At 43.2% G+C, this 25,728-nt stretch overlaps 2 protein-coding genes across 2 annotated transcripts in view; one reads left to right on the plus strand and one right to left on the minus strand.

The window, feature by feature from the left end:
- Window positions 1-5,821: 5,821 nt before the first annotated feature.
- On the plus strand, window positions 5,822-10,377 carry LOC308094513 (fibrinogen-like protein 1; the record flags this gene model as incomplete). The annotated part of the gene is made up of 7 exons (XM_080441232.1): window positions 5,822-5,878; window positions 6,547-6,694; window positions 7,617-7,776; window positions 8,109-8,206; window positions 8,490-8,578; window positions 9,123-9,322; window positions 10,134-10,377. The coding sequence occupies 7 exons, from the start codon at window positions 5,822-5,824 to the stop codon at window positions 10,375-10,377; spliced, it is 996 nt and encodes a 331-aa protein (XP_080297358.1).
- A 433-nt stretch (window positions 10,378-10,810) lies between these two features.
- LOC308096316 (uncharacterized protein) overlaps window positions 10,811-25,728 on the minus strand; it is an 89,887-nt gene continuing 74,969 nt past the window's right edge. The window contains exons 10-18 of the mRNA XM_080443713.1: window positions 24,115-24,181; window positions 18,276-18,399; window positions 17,370-17,460; window positions 15,789-15,894; window positions 15,031-15,104; window positions 14,507-14,602; window positions 14,064-14,180; window positions 13,294-13,391; window positions 10,811-13,051 (exon numbers count right to left, since the gene is read on the minus strand). Of these exons, the coding sequence (XP_080299839.1) occupies window positions 12,838-13,051; window positions 13,294-13,391; window positions 14,064-14,180; window positions 14,507-14,602; window positions 15,031-15,104; window positions 15,789-15,894; window positions 17,370-17,460; window positions 18,276-18,399; window positions 24,115-24,181 (987 nt within the window). The 3' untranslated portion in view covers window positions 10,811-12,837. The remainder of the gene's footprint in view (window positions 13,052-13,293; window positions 13,392-14,063; window positions 14,181-14,506; window positions 14,603-15,030; window positions 15,105-15,788; window positions 15,895-17,369; window positions 17,461-18,275; window positions 18,400-24,114; window positions 24,182-25,728) is intronic.

A 25,728-nucleotide genomic window follows, 5' to 3' on the forward strand; every position in this document is an offset into this window, starting at 1 on the left:
AATACTGGGAATCATTTTAGAAACCGACGTATTCAAGACTGCTGGCACAGTGGCTATTTAGCTTTAGTATGGCCAAAACATCTGTACTTCATTCAAAAATTTGAACCAATGTCATGCTTAAGATTTTATTAATTCCATGTAGGTGTAGCCTGTAGGCTGGTTTTATTGTTTAACCAGTGAGGTCAAAATATAAGCTAAAAAATGTGTCCCACTTTTGGAAATGTTCCAAGTTCTTATTGGCTATGATGGCATCAGCTCAATTTTGTCCTTAGTACAATAGCTGAACTAAATGAATTTATTTCCCCCCTTGTAAACTGTAAAAAGCACAATTTCTGAAGAGCAATTGACAACTTTGAAACGTCAGATTCATTCTTTATTGTCCACCAATAGAGGAAGTTTGTTTTCAGTCTATACACAAAACACTCAAAACGGGTAAAAGACAAAACATCCCAAATCTGTTACAGTGCCCAGGCTATTTAAGGCAGTGCTTACCAAGTCTGAGGCACCAAACTCCCAAAGTTTTGAGTAGTTGTCAAAGTAGAGTAGTTCATAGGTCAACCTCATAGGTCTTCAGCTTTGTCAAACATCAATTTACGAGAAAGAATGGATGATTTTTCTTTTCATTTTTGTACAAGCTCCAAATGTTTTGCCGTTCAGAAGAAACGTATGAACCTCGCTGTCAGATGAAGAGAAGTAGCTGGCTCCATATAGATTTGGAGCTTGAAGATTTGTTTGTCCCGGCAAGTGGTCGTGTAAGTACATTATTGCAATCTGCTCAGTCTTTCAAACAACCTTCTGTCAAATAATGTATCCCATCATGCAAAACGCATACACCTGGAGGACATGGTTCGATTCCCGTCTGAGACAAAACTTTGTTTGACTGTACAACACACATTTATCATTCAGATAAGACATTAAAATTGGTGTTGGAGTTCAAAGCAAAATCATTTTTTAAACCAAATTATATTTATTTGAGAATCCAAGCAACCCATTTCATACAACAATTCACTTTGTGATGTATGTGTATGCACATACATCCACATATAGATATACACAGACACATTTCTATAAGTGCAGCCTGCAGGGCTACCCTCCTTTCACTAAGCCCCAAGGGTGGCAATAGTTTAGATTGTCAATGGCATTAGACTTAGACTTAGCAGCTGTAATGTCCTCTGTCTCTAGACTCTAAAGTGTAGTAGTCCTTTTAGTCCTCCATGCATTGACTGGTTTGGTAGAACAGGTCAGGTATTTATCACCTACGTATACGCTCTCCTAAAACAACCAAAAAGTGACTTGACAGGAATATGTACCTGCCTAAGATATATCAAAATAATAATTTACTACATGCATACCGGTGTATATAGTTCACCATCAGTTTTCTTCCAAGCACCTCTAAGAGCTGGTTGACAGCATGCTGAAGGTAATTATATGAATGTGGCTCTTCCACGCCCTCTGCAGCCATGGACCTGTCCTCATTCCTCCGGGGTTCCTGAGAAAATAAATATTACATACTGTATATGCAATGTACATACTGTATATACAATGTGATTCCTTGTTTGTAAATATATTAAACAATTTACTTAATGGATAATAATTATACGTTGTATTAGATAATATTATCTAATAAAATGTCTCCATTTGCTCAATAAAATAACCAGTGTGCTTATAGGGATATTTCACTTTAAAAAAAACCTTGGTTCATTTTATCGTCTCAGGCTTTTGTGAGCCCCCCAGACCGTTTTTAAGTTGCTTGATTCAGTATTTAGATATTTGATATTCATTTTATCAGACACGCCCCCTTCCTATACAAACCCATTATAACTTCAAACTCCATTTTTAACATGTTAGATTCATCAAAAACACCCGTCCTTGGTTTTGGTGACTCACCCTGCCCTCCTAATACGCGAGGGGGCCGTGTTGTTTCAATAACTTTTTTTTTAATATATATTTTTTGGGGAAAAGTAAAAAAATTCAATACAATAAACACATTTAATAAAATAAAAATAAATTGCTGCTTTTTTCAGGGAGCGCCAGATGGTGATCTTAATGGAACTTAATGGAAACAAGCCCTGGGCTTGGTTGGGTTATCTTTATAGCATTCTTTTGTATAAATCTGTGCCACTGTGCCTTTTTATGCAAACTGTTAATATTCAATTAATCTTGCCTGTGTAGCCAGCCACTGAGCGGTATTGATTGATTGGTTGAATACTTTATTAGCAGTTTACACAGGAAAGTACAGTTCAATACAAGGTCTAATAAGAAGATGTTAAACCCAAGAAAGCCTATGGATGTTTCCATGGATGTTTCCTTTGTACTCAATTCACCGAAATTAACGACGCATTATTCCAGTTTACTTAAATTACAACCGTTAACGTCGCCGAAACGGCAAACTGGGATTTTAAAAAAATCCCAAAAACATACCGCCCGAACAGGGACTTGAACCCTGGACCCTCAGATTAAAAGTCTGATGCTCTACCGACTGAGCTATCCGGGCTCTGCTCATGCACTCTCCGTTGCTATATTTAACTGTACGACACCAACAACGATATGTCTTCCGTAATTCATTTTGACTGTATGTCAACTACAACAGGTCTTCTGTTATTAATTTCACATCATATTCAGCCAGTTAAACCCGCACCTGATATGAAACCAAAGAAATAACCGTACTATCGAAGGAGGCACGTTAATAATATTATAGAGCAGAACCATCTCACATAGCGTCAGGCAACGCCACAGCACGAAGGTGTCGCTCGCCGAAAAAGAACATAACACATCTACCTGACGTCAGCGAGTGGATAATATATACAAGAGATAATAACACGGTAACAACGTGGTAATGACGGCGTTATTGCAGTTATTTAGCTTGGTTCGACCCACATCAACAGGTGGCTCCGTGGCGCAATGGATAGCGCATTGGACTTCTAGGCAAGCACTTGTGAGGTGATTCAAAGGTTGTGGGTTCGAGTCCCACCGGAGTCGAATTTTTTTCTCACCCCTCTTTTTTTCCTGTATTGTGTACATTATCTCACGACACAGATGGATCACAATCATCACTCAATGTTTCACTCCGGGACTTTAAAATCAAATAAACCACAGTGCAGTTAGCTTCTGAATCGACGCCCTGCCCGTGTAAACGTTAACGTTATGTAGGCTACATTAAACAAACATGTCCAAGGCAAACTATAGCTCTGGTCCAGTAGCGATAGAACTCGCTAACGCTCTGGGCTAGCCTTAGATCAAGACTATCGTAGATGTATTTTATCGATTTTAACAATTTTATATCTACGAGTCTAGACACATAGTTAACACTTGGGGTAAGCGGGTAAGCACCTTATATTTTGCATTTGTACCTATATTTGGAGAAATATGGGCTTTACTGGTGACATTTCAGGAAAAACTGGGGGGTGGTCGCTAAGACTCTCGTAGATACGATAGTGTAAAATGCAGCTCCCAATGCCTCCCATGCTGTAGTGTACTGTGTGCTGGGTCCATATCGCCCTCTATTGGCACGTCATGGTTTGAACGGTTCCAATCTACACCAGTGGTTCTCAAAGTGGGGTCCGAGGACCCCCAGGGATCCTTGAGGGGGTTCCAGGGCCCCCCCAGCTAAACGAGAGCTAGCTAGGAAAATGGACCCGGCCTGTAACTCTGAGTGTACAAATGGAACCAAATGGACTCGATACGGGTCCATGTATACACACTCAGGGTTAAATTAACACCGATTTCACAGTGTAGATTGGGGTCCCAGTCTCCCAGACATCATGTTTATCAAATGGGGGTCTGTGGTCTAATGCATGTCAAACTGAGGGTCCTTGGTATTAAAATGGTTCACTGCTGTAAAATGGGGGTCCCTATGGCGTATCTTTTCAAAACCGGTGCGCGGTGGGCTAATATTTGTCAATTTAGGGGTCCTTCACATTAAAAAGTTTGAGAACCACAGATCTACACATTACACCAACTTACCTCAGTGTTTCGGCTAAGTATGTCACTTATATAGGCCTACTAAACAAATCATGTGTTGATGACATACGGTCGAGCACAAATAAAAGCAAACATCTGCGTTGCAATTACTTTTTGTAGAAATTGGCCTACAGAAACTGTATTAAAGATCAAAATCACAACTCACCACTTAACTTCCTTCCTCGTGATTCTTTTAAGAAGAACGTCGAATAAAAGTTGTAAAAAAGTGTCCAACAAAAGCCATGAAATGCTTTTTTCTTTGAATAAAATGTGTCCATACACGAGTCCCAAAGGCGCAAATCCCTAAGGTTGTCACACAGGGGCTTGCCAAAACAATCTCCATCCATGACAGTCGCACTATGATTTATAAATGATGCCTATTTATAGGCCTACTTGGTTGTGAACTTTTGCGGCATCATGTCTTACACCAAAAATAACCTTCTTACACCAAAAATAACCTACAAGCTGACGCTCTGTGGTGGTGATGAGGAGAGACCACGTGCAATGGCGGTTTCTTCGTCTCTAATTCACGATAATGTTGGCCTACCGTAGTAGCAGGTATTTACTAAGATTCCAGTTCACAAAAACAAAACAGTATGTCAAATCCTTCTTGTATTCTAGCTGTTCCAGTTACAGGCGCCTTTACTTTTGTCGTCAAATAAAATTAACTTAAATCAGGCAGGCAATATCTATTTTGCACACAAGGCGACATCCTCCTATCCTGCTCAATCAGCCAACTAATTCATTTCACCTGTCTCCTGTGATTGCTGCAACATTACACCCTCTAGGAGGCGCTCTTCACCACATTCCTATAGACCAGGGGCCTTCAACGTTTTTCAGGCCAAGGACCCCTTATATTAGCTGAGAGATGAAGTAGGGAAAATCAAAGATATGGAGAAAAAAAAAGGTAGAGAAAAAAATCTCGCCTGCCCTAAATGTAATTTCTGGGAACGCCACTGGGTCACCCTACCTGTGTTACAGATTAAACCTTTTCATAGATTTCATAGATAGCTTCATAGACTTGTGTTGTGTTGGATTCATGTTAATGTGTATTTTCAGACAGTTAAACCACTTAACCCCTCAATACTGGTCTGCTCTTTATTTCGCCCCCCCTACACCAAACCTCTTTGCCGAAAATAGCCGATCTACGAGCTCATAACGCCTTGCAGCGCGTAGATCTGCTATTTTCGGCTAATGTTACCCTCAGAATAGGGATGCCAGGATTCAAGTGGTTAATGTAAAATATTGTTCCTATCACGCAAGGATTTGGTGGCCCCCCAGTAGTAACTCTGAGGACCCCCGAGGGGTCCCGGACCCCCTGTTGAAGACCACTGCAGACGGTACTACATTAAAACATAGACCAATATCTATATATTCAAACTCAAAACAGTCCATTTGGATACATTTGTACACTCTCTCAAGTGTTAATTGTAAAGTGTAGATTGGGGTCCCAGAGAAAAAACGAATTGTTTCTAATGGGGTTTCGTGGCATGGCCCCTAATGCATATAAAACTGGGGTTCCTTGAAATTAAAAAAGGTTGAGAATCAATGCTCTGTATATCAGGGACCATGAAACAGTACAGAGCTGTTAATACTATTTCAGATAGAAACTCCATTATAATGTGTTCGTAGCTGTACGCAGTTACTGTGGAAAAACCTTGACGTTACACTGTAAACTCCTTAGTGTAAATGTATCCAAGTACATTTGTACACTCAGAGTTTCGAATGGAGGAATGAACACTGAGGGTTTTACTGTGTAGACTAGAGGCTTGAATGGGCAGGGCGGAGAAAGTGAGACAAAGTGAGTGTGCCTGCATGTTCATTCAACGGTCCATCCTCCATTTTCAGCTGGATACTCACCATGACAATGTTGAGGACATCAGGGGTCATTGTCCTTCACCTGGCTGTCTGTCTGGCGGTAAGAAAGCATCTCCCCATTTCATTTCATCATTTCATTACTTTTATGGAATGTGGCTTTATTAGATAGAGCAATGATTCTCAAACTTATTTTTTTCTCAAGGACCTCAATAACTCTGAGAGTATGAAATGGAACCATTCCAGTTACAGACTTGAACCCCCTCAAAGAACCCTGAGGGTCCCTGGACCCCATTTTGAGATAGAGACACACACACACACACACACACACACACACACACTTGCCTATTGGGAGTTTTGTGGTGGATTTGAACTCAAAAGTATGGTCATGTAATATTTTATAGGCTAACTAATGATATGCTACTATGCTTGATTTTGTCATTAGGACCGATCAACAGGTTTCATATTTGGGCGATTCACACAGAACACAAACATTTTAGACTTAAATTCTATCCGGCTTCCAGGTTTTAAACGAGTTAAATAACCCCTATTTAATTCAATCCTGTAAATGTGACATTATATTTGTGTTCTCTATTCATGTGCCGCTCTCATGGCAAGTTTACATGGTGTTGAAGTGTGCTTTATAAATTTTTAAAAGCCTAAATAAATAAAATAGAGAAAGATTAAAATATGGTCATGACATCTCTCTCTCTCTCTCTGTCTGTCTGTCTGTCTGTCTCTCTCTCTCAGATCCCAGTGCCATGTGAGCAGATAGTGGGTCATCTGGAGGTAGAGATTCATCGGTTGATAGGGGTGATCAACCAGCAACACCAGTACATCCAGGAGCTGCATCTCAGCCAGGCCCACAAGCTGCAGCAAATACCCAACACGCATCTCGGCCAGGGCAACTTCCATAGAGGTAGGCACCGCTATAGAGACCTAAACGTGTGTGTGTGTGTGTGTGTGTGTGTGTGTGTGTGTGTGTGTGTGTGTGTGTGTGTGTGTGTGTGTGTGTGTGTGTGTGTGTGTGTGTGTGTGTGTGTGTGTGTGTGTGTGTGTGTGTGTGTGTGTGTGTTAGCCACTAGAACCCTAGCATCCTTATCCAGGGGCAAACAACCGGCGAAAATACGTGTTGCAACGAGTAGTGAACAAACAATCAAACAAACAAACAGTACACGCTTGATTTGACACGTTGTGAGCTTGTAGATCTGCTTTTTTGTGTGGAGTTAAGTTAAACAATGAGGCAGGGCAGGGTGGCCGTAGCTCAGGAGGTAAAGTGGCTGCTTGGGAAACGGAAGGTTCTCAGTTGGATCCCAGGCTCCTAGTGTCGAAGTGTCCTTGAGCAAGACACTAAACCCCTAATTTGTATTGATGAGCATGTTGGTGCCTTGCATGGTTTCCTCTGCCGTCTGTGTGTGAATGTAAAGCCCTTTGGATAAAGGTGCTATATAAATGCACCATCTACCATTTGGTCCATGTCTGTCCAGTGTGGACCTATTGTATGTGTGTGTGTGTGTGTGTGTGACATCAGCGCATGCGTGGGTGCAGCATGCCTACCTTGCTCCTTACAGTATAATGTACCAGCTTATATAACGCCTATATATAACTGCCTATCCTTGTCTTCATCGTACATATGAATGTTCACACACAGTAACAGCCTAAGTGGTCATTTAACTGTGGAATTGTGAAAATGGACCTGTGTATGTAAACATTCTCCTTGAAGATTGCACAGAGATGTTTGTTATGATTATCTCAGTCTGTTGTGTGTGTGCAATGTGTGTGTGTGTGTGTGTGTGTGTGTGTGTGTGTGTGTGTGTGTGTGTGTGTGTGTGTGTGTGTAGACTGTTCGGATGTGTTTGCAGACGGCAACATGGCCAGTGGTCTGTACGTGGTGCGCCCAGACGGCTTGCCCACGGCGCTCAGCGTCTACTGTGACATGAGCAACGGAGGAGGATGGACCATCTTCCAGAGGAGAAGAGATGGCACTGAGAACTTCGACAGGTAGGTGACCCGGTCTGATGACGGCACACACCATTCACCTAAACCATTGGTTCTCAACCCATTTAATTTCAGGGACCCCCAGTTTGATACGCAGTTGGCCATGTCCACCCCCCCCCCCCTTGTTACAAATTGTTATCTCTGGGGCACCAATCTAAACCATGAAATCCTCAGTGTTCATATAATTCTGAGAGCATACAAAATTTGAACACGAGAGTGTCTGTTTATGTATAACTGGTTTGTACTGTGTGTGTGTGTGTGTGTGTGTGTGTGTGTGTGTGTGTGTGTGTGTGTGTGTGTGTGTGTGTGTGTGTGTGTGTGTGTCTGTCCTACAGGGCGTGGGCGGAATATAAGCATGGGTTTGGAGACCTGCACTCCCCTGATGGAGAATTCTGGCTAGGCAATGATGCCCTTCACCACCTTACCCGAGATGGTGTGTGTGTGTGTGTGTGTGTGTGTGTGTGTGTGTGTGCGTGTGCGTGCGTGCGTGCGTGCGCTCAATAGTCTCTGTTGGCTTATTACTTTACAGAATAGCACCTCGAGGTGAGGTGTTGTACTGGATATTTTCCATCCTGTCTTGTCCTACTTAAGTCATGTAATAATAGGCGGGGAAAAAGGAATAATTTGGGGGAAAAAACTAAAATATCTACAAGCTCAAGTTGAAACGTTGTGGTTAAGTTGTTGAGTGGTTAAGTGGTTAACGCAGTGTTTTCTAGGCAAACATGAGCTGAGGATCGACATGGAGGACTTTGAGGAAAAGGAGCGCTACGCTGAGTACCAGAACTTCAAAGTCGACGGCGAGGAGGTATGACGTACAGCAGGGTGGCCGACAGCCTTTTTCTGAAATGTGATCATCCCTTTAGCTGCTGCTCTCATGTCTATTTCTTTTTTTCTTTTCCCGCCTTCCATGTCTATTTTCTCATAACAAGAGGAGTCTGTATTTAGACTACTCTCCTTTTTGTACCATGAACTTTGATGCAGCTTGAAATGCAAGGGCATTTGACCTACTACCACCTTATCTTTAACTCTGATCTCTCGCTTCTGTCCTCTGTAAATGCATGCTCAACGAAAATAAACGTGAATGTGAAATGTGAAAATCATTTATTTTCATCGTGCACAAAGTATATGTTAGGCTTCATGATCCTAGTTAGTTTGCAAGGACAGGGACTCTCTAAACTCCCTTTCCTCTCCCCTCCATCTCTCCAGCCCCCTTCCATACCTCATCTCCTTCTTTCTCTCTCTTACCCTTCCATCTTGCTCATAGTTCCTCTCTGCCTCTTTCCATCTTGTATTTTGTTATAAATATAGATTCTTAAGTATACAACGTCAATGTCATGATCTCTCTTAAGGACGAGTACCAGCTGCATTTGGGAGAGTACTCCGGCAACGCTGGTGATGCCATAGCCGGCAGCCCCCCTGCTTCTCAACAGAAATGGACCGGTCCAGGTTCGGAATCAGGCGGGATCAAGTTCAGTACCTACGACCACCCCAACGATGATGGCGCCCCTGATTGTATCAGACATGACAAGTCAGGCTGGTGGTTCAGCAGGTATTAACTTGTCTGTCTGTCTGTCTGTCTGCCTTTGACCCTTTTATACCCAATTGCCCATTTATGGAGATCTCTGTATCTGTTAGTCTCTGTCCTTTTTATGCCCATATATGGAGTTCTGTGTCAGCCAAGCCCAAATGTGGAGTACAGGCTAGTCTGCTGTATGAGGTCAGTACTATCTATGATGTCATGTTGATTACATCAGGGTACTCCATATGTTCGGCATGAATTTCGGCATGAAACTGTGCACGCTCACTCCCTGGAGACCAGAGCAGAACCTCTGCACAGGCCTATTTTTGCAAAACTAATTTTTCATGTTACTCCTACAGATTTTGTCCAAACATCAGGCAATTCAGTACACATTATCTCTATAGTCATGTGATCAAGACTGATCTGTCCGATTTTTCATATTCCATCCTGATTGGCTAAGATTGGCTTCCAAAGTTTGCAGGATTGGCCCGTTTTGATCAAATTGCCTCTAATCATGAATGCAGCGTCTGATTGCTGTGAGACTCAGCATGCACATGCCCACTAGGCCAAGGAAGAAATGCAAGCATACATTTTTCAAATCGGCCTCATGGTGGCACTATAACAGGTCAATTCACGTTTTGGCCTATTACTCTTGAACCGTAGGTCATACAATCAAAAATAATTTCCCTATCATTATGCAACTCCCCAAATAGGCCACGCCCATTTCCACCTGACAACATTTCCCACCATCTTGCATTATTTTCAACTTTGCTGGCCCACAATAAGCTACCTGGCCTGATCATGACCTGTTCATCTTTCTCCATCCCTCTGTTCTCTCCAGGTGCGAGTCTGGGAACCTGAATGGACACTATTACAAGGGACCGTACCAGGCCATGACAGAGGACGGAGTGGTTTGGTACACATGGCACGGCTGGTGGTACTCCATCAAGTCCGTGGTCATGATGGTACGAGCTGCTGACATGGAGCATCCTCCCCCGGTTATAACTCGGTTGCCAGGGCATCAGGATGCTGGTAAACCCATGAGGCGCATCAAGGCAACTGCAGTACTGAGGAGGAGACCATGAGTCTGTTTATTTAAGTCCGGTCTAGACCCACCAGTTATTTCAGGAGATTGTAAGCAAGATCATTGCACTGGCTCATGGTTTTGTTTGGCTCAAGAAATAGTACTTCTCCTAAAAGTCATTCATTTTGAAATTGGCTTGTTTCATGATTGTGATAAATAAATTATCTCCAATATTCTATCTGCAATAATGCGTTCAGGCGAATAATCTTAGACTTTGACTCATTTCAACGGTTTAAACACAATTTATGCATTGTTGCCTACTGAACATTATTTTCTTAAACTGTATTTCTTATTTGTGCCAGGTAAAGCCTTTTTGCAATCTGATACCTTCACTCCTAAAATAACTATTGACCTAATCTTCTCGAAGTGGGACCAAATCAAATTGAGCTGTGTAAAAGTTCCAAATAAAACAGTATGGTTAAGATGTGTGAATTCATATTGTGTTTATTTGAAAGAAAGACGTGGTAAAGCCGAGGCATTCTGGGCACATCTGAGGTTTATTCAGGACAAACGACAGACAACCAAGAAGAAAGTGATAGATTATTTTTGGATTCAGTAAGAAGCAGCTGGTTTCTCTCAGACACAGAGGGGGTCTTAAGCTTTGTGCTGTCGTATCAAATATGCTGGAATTACATATAATCATGGGATGGGATTTAAGTTAAGGAATACATGGGCATACGCAGCAAAATCCTGACTGAAAGTCGACCCCGAAAGATCCATTTCAAAGTCCAGTTAACACAGTATTTGACTGTCAAGTGATATTAGCGAACCACAGATTTCAGGCAAACAATCTTCTTGTTTTCTATACAATCCCATTAATATCAGCATTATAACAGCAATATAACAGCATTTGAGGCACTGGGCCCAGAACAAAGTTCTTTTCCCTCTGTGTCTGTGAAGAGGCCTGCTCAGAGATTTAACATCCAAGGGTGATTACATTCCACATTCTTGATTAAGGTAGAGCTTGGGGACTTCAGGGAGAACATTGTATATATCATCGATAGTTCATGGATCCATGACGGTTAATATATATTCAGAATAACACACTCCGAATATTCATTCCTGCATGTACTGTAAGGACATGCAGCTCATCGACTTTTCCTCCAGAGGTCCATAACGGATGTTTGATTGCTCTTGGTGGGGGAGACGAAAAATACCATTCTCTTGAAAGAAATGGGAGTAAAAGAGAACCAATCCACAAGAATCCACCCAGAGGCACCCGTCATTTTACGATTTGCTAAACCCAAACAAGCTACTTAGTTGCTTTCTTCAGCTGAAAGCCACACGTCTCCACGACTCCAAGGCTGTTTCCCATGCGCCTCTTTGGAACGAGGGGGGAGGGCCATTAACGAACACAATGAACCAAAATAGAAACTATACAATGAAAAACAAAAGAAAACAACCACAGAGGGATAGTCAAAACGAGTGAGTCACTATGTACAGACCCTGAGGTATGCCTGTTACTTTGTCCTCCGTCTCCTCCGGTAATGCCTAACTTATGTTCCGTCGAACGACAGTGTTGCGTGCCGAAAATAGCCTAACGTTGTTGTCGGGCAGAAACCTTGTATCTCCATAATTCAACTTTTTATATTTTTTTGTAAATTAGTGCCCTACTACAATACTACAGTGATACACAAATGTAGCAAAAATAATCGATCTACAAGCTCACGCCGGATCACAATTCGATGCGTTGTGAGCTTATAGATCTGCTATAAAAAAATACAATAATGTATGTGAAAGTAAAAGCGGTTAAATCTGTCCACCACCACTGAAAAGTATTAAGAAGAGCTTGTGGCTAAATTAATAGTAACTAATAGTAACAAATTATGTTTTTCCTTTTCTGAAAAGTTAGTTTTGGACATACAAGGTTTCCACCCGACAGCGACGATATCTACAAGCTCACAATGCATCACATCCGTGACACATTGTGAGCTTGCAGATAGGCTACTGTCGCCGTGCGACACCGCAGTACCACAAAGTATGAATCAGGCTTTAAGAAGGAAGAGAGTACTGTGGGAGAAGCAGGCATTTGGTAAAGATAGATGAGAACTGGTAGAGAGCATGGCCACCTTCTCATGCTCCCTAAGTGCATCGGTGCCACGCACCGCAACGTCTTTTCCCGTTTCAAAACAAAATGTCTTTGCATGTTCCATTTTTTTTGTTTGTTTCGTTTTTACACGTTTATTTTATTCCAAAAATATGTACAAGTTCATCCATCCGGCGTCGAAGTCCGGGAGAGACACCAGTCTGTCTTATTTGGATTAGCTTTGATCCTTGAGAGGCTGGAGGTGAAGTTGAGTTGAAGACAATCAGGGAGAAACAGAGGGCTTGGGGAGGGGACCTGTGAAGGAGACTTGGGGAGGGCACTTGGGGAGGGGATAAACTTGAAAGCAGTCACACGTGCACGCGTCGGCACGTATGCAGGCGCGTACACCTGCCGGGGGGGGGGCGGAGTGGAGGGTTATCTGGGCGACAGGGGGGCAGCGGTGGGGAAGGAGGCAGAGTTCCGAGGCGAGTGGAAGGGCGAGGTCGGGGAGAGGCGGCGGGGGCTCGCCAGCAGGTCGCCGTTGTGAAGCTTCCACAGGAGCTCCTCGTTCTCCATGGAGAGACGCTTGTTCACCTTGGACTCCTTCTGCAGGGTCTGCTGCAGCATGGCCTGTTCACTGGAGAGCTGTCTGTTGGGGACACACAGGGACATCAGAGACATTAGAGACAGGTTGGACAGACAGACAGACAGGCATCAGAGACAGGTTGGACACATGGACAGACAGGCACATCAGAAGGCCTAATCATGGGTAGAATGTGGACAATTAGTGGCATGCAGTTGCATGGTTTAAAGAGTGAAACCATTAGATACAGACAGACAGACAGACAGACAGACAGACAGACAGACAGACAGACAGACAGAAGGACGTACCTGGACAGAGCAGCGTGTTTGTCCATCCTGGCCCTGTAGTCCTCGTTCTCCTGTTGGACCTTGTTCCTATTCTCCTCTAACTTCACATTAGTCTCCACCTGGTACAGACAGACAGACAGACAGACAGACAGACAGACAGACAGACAGACAGACAGACAGACAGACAGACAGACAGACAGACAGACAGAGAAGGGATGCATCAGCAGGTAGTTACATTCACATGAAAGTATTTTCATACACAGTTTCACAAGAGCTTGTATCTGTAGTCTATAGCTTCTATAGGTCATATCTACGTCTCCAAAGCATATGGCTGTGTTACGATCTATAAGTAGTCCCTGTAGGAGTGTGTAGGTATATGTATTCTTGCATATGTTCGCATGCATTATGTGTACAAACAGCACCAGCCTATTGCTGCTCTAGGCAAAACACAGCCAGTCTCTCTCTCTCTCTCTTCCACTTTTGTTATACGCACAGGCGTATGTTATAGTGTGGTTGATTAAAAACAATAAATGTCAAAGCGAGACACATCACTTGAAGGGTGGGGTGCGCCCAGTGCACTGGAGCAAGTCGTTTCATAGAAAACAAAGAGCTTAAAATAATCTGTGTGTGAATGGGCCCAAAGGGAAGCAGTGATCTGTGAGCTTTTTTAAGTGGGACATTTGGCTTTGTCTTAAGTGCTGCGTTGTTCGCCTTTGAGACCCTGTGTGCAAATGCACTGCACATGCACATTTATACGTATGGCTGTGTATGTGCGTGTCTGTTGCTCTCACCAGTTTGTCCATCTCCATGAGTTTCTTCTCTTTCTGGTGCAGCTGGGTGTTCTTAATCTCCAGCACCACCTTCAGACTCTCTAACTCCTGCTCCAAATACACCGTATGAGAGTCCTTCTGGAGGGAGCAACCATGCACCCAACCAATGAAGCATGGAGAGACAGAGAGAGAAAGAAAGAAATAAATAATAAGCAACTCATCACACAAAATTGTTCTGGTTCTATTTTACTGAGCCCAAATCGGATACCAGTTACACCAGCAGAGGGCAGTCACAGACAACCAAACCATGTCTGTGCTCTCCACCACTGCTCACTGATTCTCTCTATAGTGACAGATGACACCCTCTTTATTTAGCTTGGGTCCATTTTTATACAAACTCTTTGAAGTATCAACTAACTAAAGAGCGTTTGGTCAAACTAGAAATGCGTTGTGCGTTTATTTACCAGACTCTTGTCAGCAAGTATCCTCCTCCTCTCCTCCTCTGCCCTCAGCTTCTCGCTCAGGGACTCCTTTTCCGACAGCAGCCCCGCTATTTGTTCCTGTTTGGAGGGAGGAAGAGACATAAAAACACATGTTGGAGATGACACATTAACGGGCATTTTTACACTGAGGCCAAGGAGTAAGTTAACTTGGTATATCTGACAATCAACAGGGCATATTAGTGCCTATTAACCACTTGAACATAGCTCCACATTTCTGGGGCAAACATTCAGCAAAAAATAGGCAATCTACAATCTAACATTTGCGACGTGTTGTTTTGTGTGTGTACATTACAATAGAAAACATCCAATTTTCAGGCTTCAAAGACTAATAATGTGCAGATAATGTGGACTTCATAACACGGCCAGTAGGCTGCATTCTTCTAGTGAAAATCAGTTGGTTTGTACTGGCACTCATTTCAATCTTCCTATGAGTCAGCCTTGTGCAAACTCCTGAGAGGAGGAGGCCTGGCTGGCGGTTCTCTTACCGAGAGAGACGCCTCCGTCTCCTTCAGCGCTTTGTCCAGGGTCTCCAGTTCTGTCTGCTGGCTTCTCTTCAGCTCTGCATCAAACACACACACACAGATTGGCATTACTATCAACGCTGACATTGTTTGTACAGTATACCAATTATTAGACTTAACCACTTTCAACCTGGTGTGCCTATTTTGAGCATGTGATTATACGAGTAGTTGAAAACTGCTTTCTTTCTTTTTCAAACACTGTTTTCAAAAATGGTTCTGCTGGAGTCTAGTCATCTATGAGAGGGTGTGTCTGTGTGTCTTTATGTGTCTGTGAGCTAATCTCAAAAAACACATGACATCACAAATGTATTGAGCACACAGTACAATTCACAACCACAGCATTTAGCAAAGGCTCTTATTATCCAGAGTGACTTAAAATAAGCAAGGTAAAAACTTTTATTTTATAATGGAAGTCAAAGCGGCTGCGATTGGGATGAAACCTTGCCCAAATTTGGAGTAGATATGTCATAGACGACTGATGTCTAGGACTGACCACATGAAGTCTGAGAGCCACACTGGAGCGACGCCATTCCCATGTGGATAACGAGATCCACATGATTCTATTTTTGAAACGGGGCTTAAATGCTTTTAAACCTAGAAAAATCTGTCTTACTGCACCAATTACAATTCTACAGCCTGATTACAATTCCAATCATCTGCCCGTAGTGTGGTGTCATTTCGTCCGGTCAGCACAGACGTATTGATAACAGTGAGGAGGTTACCTTGTATGGACGTCTCATGCTCCTGTTTGATTGATTCGATTTTCTGCCTGTGATTGGCTTCCTGTTTCTTCCTCTCCGCTTCCTGTCGGCTCCTCAGTTCCTCCACCTGACAGAAACCACAACAGACATACTTCAGAAGTGTCCCCAGCCTTAAGATTTGATTATTGGCTAAAAAGCCACACACTACGGCTACCAGCTAACGCTGAATTGGTACAGCAATGGTATGCTGCTTCCGTGTTCTGAGAAAGCGGCGAGGGTTCAATGGCAACGGCTATGGGGGCTCCCTGCTGGCTAGTGCTCTGAACGGTGTCAAGTCAAATGTTATTGATATAGTGCCACATCATGGTGACACTTTAACTTTACCAAGACCATGTTCTTTCATTTCCAGACCCAATAATTCCAGCAAGGAAAAACTCCCCTTAATGGGAAGAAACCTTGAACGCAAACTGGCTCTATGTGGGCGGCCATCTGCCTCCAGAGAGAGAGAGAGAGAGAGAGCGAGAGAGAGAGAGAGATGCACAGCAACAACAACAATAATAACGATGATAATAACAGTCGGCAGCCATAGTCCATAGAAACCCTATCAACAACAGACGAGATGTAACCATAGCAATGCTCATAAATCTACAGCAGAACAGATTTTACGAGGTGCGGCATGACAGGTAGACACCACTGCTGGTGTGTGTGTGTGTGTGTGTGTGTGTGTGTGTGTGTGTGTGTGTGTGTGTGTGTGTGTGTGTGTGTGTGTGTGTGTGTGTGTGTGTGTGTGTGTGTGTGTGTGTGTGTGTCAGAGAGAGAAAGTGTGTGTCTGTGAAAGCCAGTGGGAGATTATGAGATCAGGGGGCTACCAAGATGACAGGTTTATGAGGCATAATAACATGACATCATCAGTCTCCCATTCCTCTAAGCCAGTCAGAGCAAAGAGCTGGGGTGGGTGGGGCACGGTCCCTGCAGGCAACAATGTCCGATATTCAATTTACGGTAAGCAGTTATGCCTAAAGACACAGCTTTACGGTATGGGAAAAAAAGACAATCTACACTACGTGTAGAGTGGATTATCTATTTTTGCCGAATATTGTTGTTGAGTGTTTGCCCATTATTACAGAACCCTAGCGTCAGGGACACTAGGGTTCATGTGGTTAAACCAACATTCCTTGACACTCACAGAATATCTGGTAATGACATGAAAAAAATCTATATTATATGGTGCCTTTGGGAAGTGGATGTGTTATCATGACACATGCACCATTTGGCCTAACGGGCGGCTAAATGTCATCTTGTGCACTAATTGCTTTTACATCATAGTGTGGTAGCCTGAGGTGTGCAGCAGTTTGTCATGGTGCTTCACTTTTTCTGTAAGGAAACTCCTTCAACGCTGTAATTACTTCACTATAAAACCCAGAGACCTGGAATGGAAAAACATGCTGCGGCACAAACATGTCATGACCTGGCAAATGCACGAGTCAGCATGACACTTGATTAATTGTATGTGCGTGTGAGTGAGTGAATGTGCGAGTGTGTGTGTGTGTGTGTGTGTGCGAGTGTGTGTGTGTGTGTGTGTGTGTGCGTGTGTGTTCTGACCTGTTGTTCCATCAACAGTCGACATTTGTCGGCTTCCTCTTGGTACTTCTGATGGACTTTGTCCCATTCTGTTTGGTAGAAGCTCCTTAACCTGGGACAAAGACGCAATTGAATACACAGGTTACTGTAGGTCCATACATTAACCACTTAAACCCTATACACTACACTCAATAGACCGGGGGGTACCCCAGGGCTCTATACTTGGTCCGCTCCCATTTTATTTCCCATTTTATATCAAATATCTTTGCAGAAAATAGCCAAACTTTCACCAAATGATCACTGCAGAATAGGTATGCTACGGTTCATGTGGTTAACAAAATAGAAGCTTTGTTTCTTTTTTTTCTCTTTTTATTAATCATTTCTCTTTTCTTTATGTATACAGAGATAAAGGGGAAAAAAGCACAAAAGGGGAAACTTCTGTATCTATGTGTATAAAGATATATATATTAAAAAAATACAAAAAAAGCTTCCAGACCCTTCTTCATTAGTTTTGGTACACTAGGCTTTGTATATGGCTAATCAAATGATTATATTTTGTATTCTGAACCCTTGTAAAATAAAACATTAAAATCTTTAGACTTATATTGTCCCCAAGGGGAAATTCCTTTCTACACAGCACTGTACCCATTGCTGTCGGGTAGAAACTGTAGATTTGCTATTTGAGCGATGCTGTCATGATGTATAGGGCCATAAAAAAATGAAGATATACAAGCTTGTACATCTGCTATTTATCTTTAAAGTGTGAGAATGAATGATTTAGAAGGCATTTGCAGAATTGGCCTCAGGTCTTAATGTGTTAATAAGGCAACAAGGGGAGTATATCTCAGTGTGACAGAAAAACTAATAACCCTCCTCCATCAGTCAGGTGTTGCTCAAGGGCACATGGGCTGGAGGTCGGCGTCTCACCTGTCCTCCAGCTGTGCCAGTTCCTCCTTGTGCTGCTCCTCCACCTTCTTCACGGCCTCCTCGAGGTTGAAGCGCACCTCCTCCTTCTCCTTCTGCAGGCGCTCGCAGCACTGGGACGACGCCACTGAGGAGAGAGAGGAGCAGAACGTTAGTCTGGGTCCTGCTGGAGTTACACGACGATAGTAAAATCCTCATTGTTCAAAATGTTATCCATTTATTACTCAGAGAGTGTGCAAATGTAATCAAATGGACCCTTTATGGGTCCATTTGATTACATTTGCACACTCCCTGAGTTAAATTCATGTTGACACTTTGTACTTTATCTTATGTACAATGCACTCAGTCTTTCACACCTTAAAGGGGTAGTTCACCCCCAAAATAACTTTTTTTCTATTGATTACTGACCATCTGGAGCCTTGAATTCATAGATATTTTTTTGTTTTTGTCACATTCCTAAGCCAATAATTTGATTATAATAAATGTGTCCCCATTGATTCCGGTAGGAGACACAAATGCATTTGTGTCTCCTACCGGAATCAATGGGGCTAAATTTATTATAATCAAATAATAAAGGAAGGAATGCGACAAAAACAAAAAAATATCCATGAATTCAAGGCTCCATGGGGTGAGTAATCAATAGAAAAAAAGTTATTTGGGGGGTGAACTACCCCTTTAATGTCTAATCTCATGTGCAGAGCTGCTGCTTTGTGGACCTACCGAAGTGCTACCACCTTTGTGCCTAGCCGTATGCACCTTATGTCTAACCTCAAGTACATGCTGTTCTATTTTTCTCCTTGCTCTTCCTGTCCTCCCCCCACCTCTTCTTTTCTTTTTATCTTCCTGAAAACAACAAAAGCGATGGAGCTTGGTACAAAAGCTCATTTCCCCCACTTCTTTACACCTGTAAACCTGTGATGTGACAATGAAGTTGATTCTATTTCTGAAATTAACGCTGGAGGGTGTTACTGACTATACTGCATATAGACGTGCAGTCTAAAACTGTGATTCATTTTGCGCCCTAAGGTAAAGTGTAAGCTACATAAGCACCAAGGCCCCGTTAGCAATAACATTTGCCACACACCAAAACAACACAGTGTGTGGTGCTGTGGTTCTCAAGGAAATATTGGTTTCAGTGTCTCTCCATGGGAGCCTCAGCAGCCATCAGCGACCAGTGTTCGAGGTTTGAGATCAATCTCACTAGTACTCAGAGCTTAAGACTAAGCTATGAAAAGCCGAAGCATTCGTGGAAGTACAGATATCACATTTTTCATAGAAATCAGTTGCATATAAAGTCAGAAATACATGCGTGTGTGTATATACACAGCAACAACACCACATTTAAAACACGTTGAATATATTGCGTGGGAGAGCCAGAGTCTTTCCAGAGGGATTAGAGAGAACCGGGAGGAGGTCGGGAAATGCTTATTTATTACTTAACATAATAAGTCACTGTAAGGTCAGGATATACTTTAGGTGTTGTCATAGGGCCTGGATACAGGCAGACAGTGGCCCACTATATAAATATTAGTTTTAAATCAACGGTGTTGAGTTCAAACAGAGATAACGCAGCTGACATCAAGCTGTCAACGCCACAGATAAGAATGCAGATTGACATACGAGAGACACGCCTGGAACAGTCCGTCGGTGCTTCGACAGGTAAATGAACAGCAGGTCTCGTCTCCTTGTGTCTGTTCTGTGTGCGAGCGCGCATGTAGACGCTCACGCGCATGTCCTTCCAACATTCCCTGGCAACCGCATTCCAGTTTAATTGCGCTTACAGCAGACGCGCGATCCTGCCCTAAAACATCTGCAAGGCAACTCGGAGATATGCGGCCGCTGTTGCCTAACTCTCCTCTCTTTCACCCATGCTTCCTTTTTTCACCTTTGATCTGAATATTCTGGTTATGATGATGACAGTTATGAAATATTGTGGAAAACCTCTCCATCAAGTGTAAAATCTCTACCAACATCCTCTTCATCCACTGCTAATCAGCATGACTTAACCACTTAAACGCTATACTTAGCTGACCGGGGTCCCCCAGGGCTCTATACTTACAGTACCTATACTTGCCTACAAGCTCACAACACGTTGTAACATAAACAATGGCAGTGGATGTTTTTATTCTCTAGGTGACTGCCTCAGCTCTTGATAGAGCGACTAACGCTACACAACAGATAAATGGTTTTAAATGGTAATGGTAAATGGTTTGGGGAATCCGCAATGTTTGTAAACATTGGAGTATAACTGCTGACTTATGAACACAGAGGAAAAATGATAGATCTGGGCACATAAGAAAACGTCAGGAGGAAAAATGTATAATAAAAAGCCTAAAGCATGGTTCGTAAAGTTTAAAAAGTCAGAATCTTTCAACCAAAAGTGGTCTTCTGCTGAGATATATTTTGATGTATGATGGGTTAAGGAAGTTCCAGAAGTTCCAGATCAAACTCTTTGAGTGTATGTGTATGTGAACATGATTTATATCTACATAAGCATGCAGGATTGGGTCATTAACTTGGACCTCAGCACTCGGCACAAAGTTCAGTTCCCTCATACTTGAACCCCATGAACACGGGTGGTTGCCGTTCTAATAAAAAATATCCCAGAAAACCCCATGACAGCACAGTGTTGTAACAACTGGGTGCAGTGGAGAGACAGCTGGATAGAGGCCGCTGCTATTGGTCTGTCTGGGCGCCTTGTCACCCTGGTGATAATGACATAAGGACGACAGCTGTGACCAACTAACACACAGGCCTGCTCTCCATTAGAGACCGGATAACAGGATCTGTGTGTGTGTGTGTGTGTGTGTGTGTGTGTGTGTGTGTGTGTGTGTGTGTGTGTGTGTGTGTGTGTGTGTGTGTGTGTGTGTGTGTGTGTGTGTGTGTGACACAGCAGGTGTGTGACAGGTGGTCTTGTGAGGTAATGACATCATGTACTGACCCCCGCTCTACTCTTGACAAAATGCCTGCAAAAACATCAGGACTGTTGCAGGGACAAGAACGAACCCACATAGTGAAATCCCATATACTTCCTTGTAGTATGATGAATAGCGAAAATAAGCGATCTAAAAGCCCACAGCGTTGTGAGCTTGTAGGTCGCCTATTTTTGCTGTTTACTCTTGATATTTCGCCGTGCACCTAGGCTGTTAACAAACTCAATCTGGACCTAGCCTCCCACGCCCCTCGCATTCCCACAGGGACCCTTCCCCTTGTCGGAGGTCAGTGTACCTTGGTTATAGCTCTTTTCTACCCGGCGACAATAAATCCCCTGTTGACTTCTTAAAAAGGTCAAAAGGGTGACGTTGGACAACCCCCAGTCATGCGTAAGTAAATTGGCCCTCGCTAGGGGGGTCAGGTTTACAACGTTGACACGTAGTACTCCCGGTGACAACAGTGTAATGACGAGTTCACTTCAAACTGTGACCAGAGGCATTTCAGCTGTAGCTGACAAGAGTTTTCGTGTAATGAAGTCATACGAAGTATAAATGAGCCCCATTATCGCTATACATTCTCAACATGCAGTGGCACCCGCACCTTTACACTCAACCCAGGTTCATCAACCACATGAACCCTAGCGTCCCTATTGTGGGACTCACAGCGGAGCTTGTCGATTGGTTATTTTCGGCAAAGAGATTTGGTGTAGAGGGAAAACAGAGGGGGGGGGGGGGGGGCAAGTACAGACAGACCCCTGGGGGGACCGGTCAATGAAGTATATAGGGTTTAAGTGGTTGAAACATACTGGGACTGTTGCCCTTTGGGGACCCATTAGGAAACAGACCAAGTGGAAAGTGACCCAATTTACACTCCAGACACCATTGTAATGACAAATCCATCCGGTTCTCCTTCTGTACCAGCACAGGGTTGTGATACAATAACTGTAACGTGTGAAATCTGACATTCAAACTCAACTAACCGTTACTGCTCAGTGTAAAAGGAACTTGTCTTTCTTGTTGAAAAGGTAACTTGTAAAGTATGCAGCTTTAATAGACGCAGTTCTCAGTGTCTGCGTGTGTGTGTGCTGACAGTACAGATCCGTACATTGCAGACATTCCTCAGCCCGGTGTGTAAAGAGACAAGCCAAAGGTCAAACGCTCAGTAAAAGGAACTATTATAGTCACCGGCTGCTTCTCACTCACTGCTGGATGCAGGGAAAGTGCAGTGAGTTAGAAAGAGTTCACAAACGTGTGAATGCAAGAGTGGGAAGGGTGTGTGTGTGAGAGAGAGAGATAGTGAATGTGAGGGAGGAAGAGCGAGAGAGCGCGCGCGGGGTAGAGTGATTTATGAGTATTTATGGAAACTAAGTAAAACCTGCAATTTAAGGCAGGTTTCTCTCTCTGTGTGTGTGTGCGCGAGTGTACATGCATACCAATGTACTGTATAAGACTTATGTGAATATCATGTACGTGTATATCTGTGTGCATACCATAGAGATGTTTATATGCAAGTCTTCATGTGTGTAATGTGTAGAGTTTCAGTTTTTTACATGACTGTATGATCTGACCGTATGACCTCAGTAGCCTACAGAGGGTAAACCATCACAGCATATGTTGAGTCTGGCAAGGCGGTGGTCTATATGACACATGGTCTTCAGACAAACAGAGTACGCTCACAGCAACCATGACAACTGGCCTTACTCAACGATCAGCCTACACTAGGGGTTATGATTCATGCCAGGTTTATGGAGGTTTACACAATCATTAAATGTATTGCTTCTTTATACATTTGTAATAACCAAGTACCAGAGCTAGTCCACACCAATGCAACTCCTTGCAACATGCAACTACTCGCAACCATTATTCCCAAATGGCAGTTGCATCGGTGTGGACTGGCCTTTAAACAGGACATTGCAGAGAGACAGGAAACCACGGGTAGAGAGAGGACGCAAGACAAGACGGGGGTTGTTTTTGAACCCAGGTCCTCGTGCTCACTAGGCGCATAATGGTCTAACTGGCTGAGCCACCACGCACCCCTCGTTAATTCACTTTCAAAAGGACAGTAGATCATTTCAATCCTATATTAAGAAAGTCATGGTATTACTTACAGTACATAAAATACACTATCTGGTGTTTAGAGACAATCAACGATAATGGAATAATAAAAACACTTTTTTTTCAGTTGTTAGTAATGAATGTTTTGGAATGAACAACATGTATTTATACATGAGTATGATGTAGCGTGTCTCTCTCTCGAGTCATGCTTCCTCATAAACATGTTTACTTGTCTGTAAACGCATCATCTCCAGGCACTAAAACTGTGCCCATTCATTCTCTGAGTGACGGTTACATTCTGTGCTGTCAATCATCTCATAATTGTTACACCGCAAGCACAGAGCCAGGAACCAAAGCTGTGTTCCAACAGTTATAATCTTATTATTATTATCATTAATATTATGTTAAGTTATACGAACGTTATGTTGTTACAACGTCACAGTCAGGTGGAACCCTTGATGAAATATGGCGATAGAAGGTTTCAGCTTTACAGCAATAATACAATATTGTTATGTTACATGTTATGTCATGATCTGTGCTGCTCCGTGTGTGTGGGTGTGGGTGTCCTGCAGTAAAAGACAGTGTTTTGAATGGCAGTTGATTCGTCTTCCATAGCTCTCACATTGCATGCATCACATGCAAATGACAGGACAACGCACGCTCGTTTGACAACGTGCACGGATGTGTCGTGATGGTGATGGACAGTACGTGCACAACTGTCACAGAAAGCACACGTAGTCACATACATACTTAGATGGGTGAGCGCCTGTGAGTGTGTGCTCAACTGACTGACCGTTTCAGCACATGCGCGTGTGTGTGTGTGCATGGTGGTGTCTCTAAAACACCTTTCTTACCGAGTTCATCTCTGAGATTAACCAGCTCCTGTGAAAGCTGCTTCTTCTGCTTCAAGGCCTCTTCCCGCTAGAGAGAGAGGGAGACAAACAGACAGACAGAAAAAGAGAGAGAGAGATAGAGAGAGAGAGAGAGAGAGAGAGAGAGAGAGAGAGAGAGAGAGAGAGAGAGAGAGAGAGAGAGAGAGAGAGAGAGAGAGAGAGAGAGAGAGAGAGAGAGAGAGAGAGAGAGAGAGAGAGAGAGAGAGAGAGAGAGAGAGAGAGAGAGAGAGAGAGAGACAGACAGAGAAAGACAGACATATTAGTCATCTCATCCAACAAGTAGCGTGAGTTGTTGTTTTGTTGGATTCACCTCCACCATGTGTGCAGTGAACTACAAAGGGACATACGAGAGCTGACATTTTGTTTTGTACACATCATGGTCAGAATAATATGAGAACCTTCATGTTTCTGGGTTATGGGCTGTCACCACAGTCACCCCCGCATGACTATCTGATGAGAATATGATCACAGAAACCCTCTGGAGAACCTGAAATATGACATTGTCACGTCTATGAGGCGGCTTCGGCAAACAAACTGCGTCTGCTGGGTTGTGAGGTAGCTGTGATACTGCAGTATAGCCACTTCAAAAATAGCAGATGTGCAAGCTCGCAGCGCGGCACTAAGTGATGCGCTGTGAGCTTGCATGTCTGCTGTTTTTGAATAGTCAACGCTAAAATCTAAAATGACAGATGCTTAATGGGTTAAGTCTAGAGGGCTTAAGTGGTTAAGGCCTGGTTTATAATTTGGCTATTTTCAAATAAATGTGAAGCTTTTGGGGGCATCATAGGGACATTGGTTAAGCTGTAGTACACAAGCTGGAGTATTAATTTGACACTGAGAGTGGACCCCGACGACTCCAATTCTACATTTTTGCTCAAATAATCTGCACAGATTCCCAAAGACACAAGCAAAAGACATCTAAAGCATGTACTATCTTCATCTCTGTCTCTCACCATCAGTCACATTCTCTCTTTCACACACACACACACACACACACACACACACACACACACACACACACACACACACACACACACACACACACACACACACACACACACACACACACACACACACACACACACACACACACACACACACACACACACACACACACACACACACACACAGACAGTGAGGTTGCTTCACATTCGTTCACATAGCTCTGGGGTCTCATTGCATCTGTGCAATACAATCCCCCCCCCCCACGGCCAACACACACATTAATGCAAATAAAAACAGACAAACATACCCACGTGGATCATCACACTGTGCCCAACGTGCATGGCTGCACTTCAATACAGAGTCACTATCTAGATTCCCACATCTCCCAAATACTTGTTTCAAGAGGGCATGCACACACACACACACTCTCACACTCACTCTCACACACACACACACGCACGCACGCACGCACGCACACACGTCTGGACAACATAACAATGGAATACTGTCTTTACTTTGGAAAAAAAGGTGATTCTGTGCTTTTCTCTTACACTCACACACACACGGGGGGGGAGTGACTAATAAAGGCCATCTGCTTGGAGTGAGGTCAGTAAGTGAAAGAACAGACAC

Source organism: Gymnoscopelus braueri, assembly GCF_963280865.1.
Source record: "Gymnoscopelus braueri genome assembly, chromosome: 2".
Classification (NCBI taxonomy): domain Eukaryota; kingdom Metazoa; phylum Chordata; class Actinopteri; order Myctophiformes; family Myctophidae; genus Gymnoscopelus; species Gymnoscopelus braueri.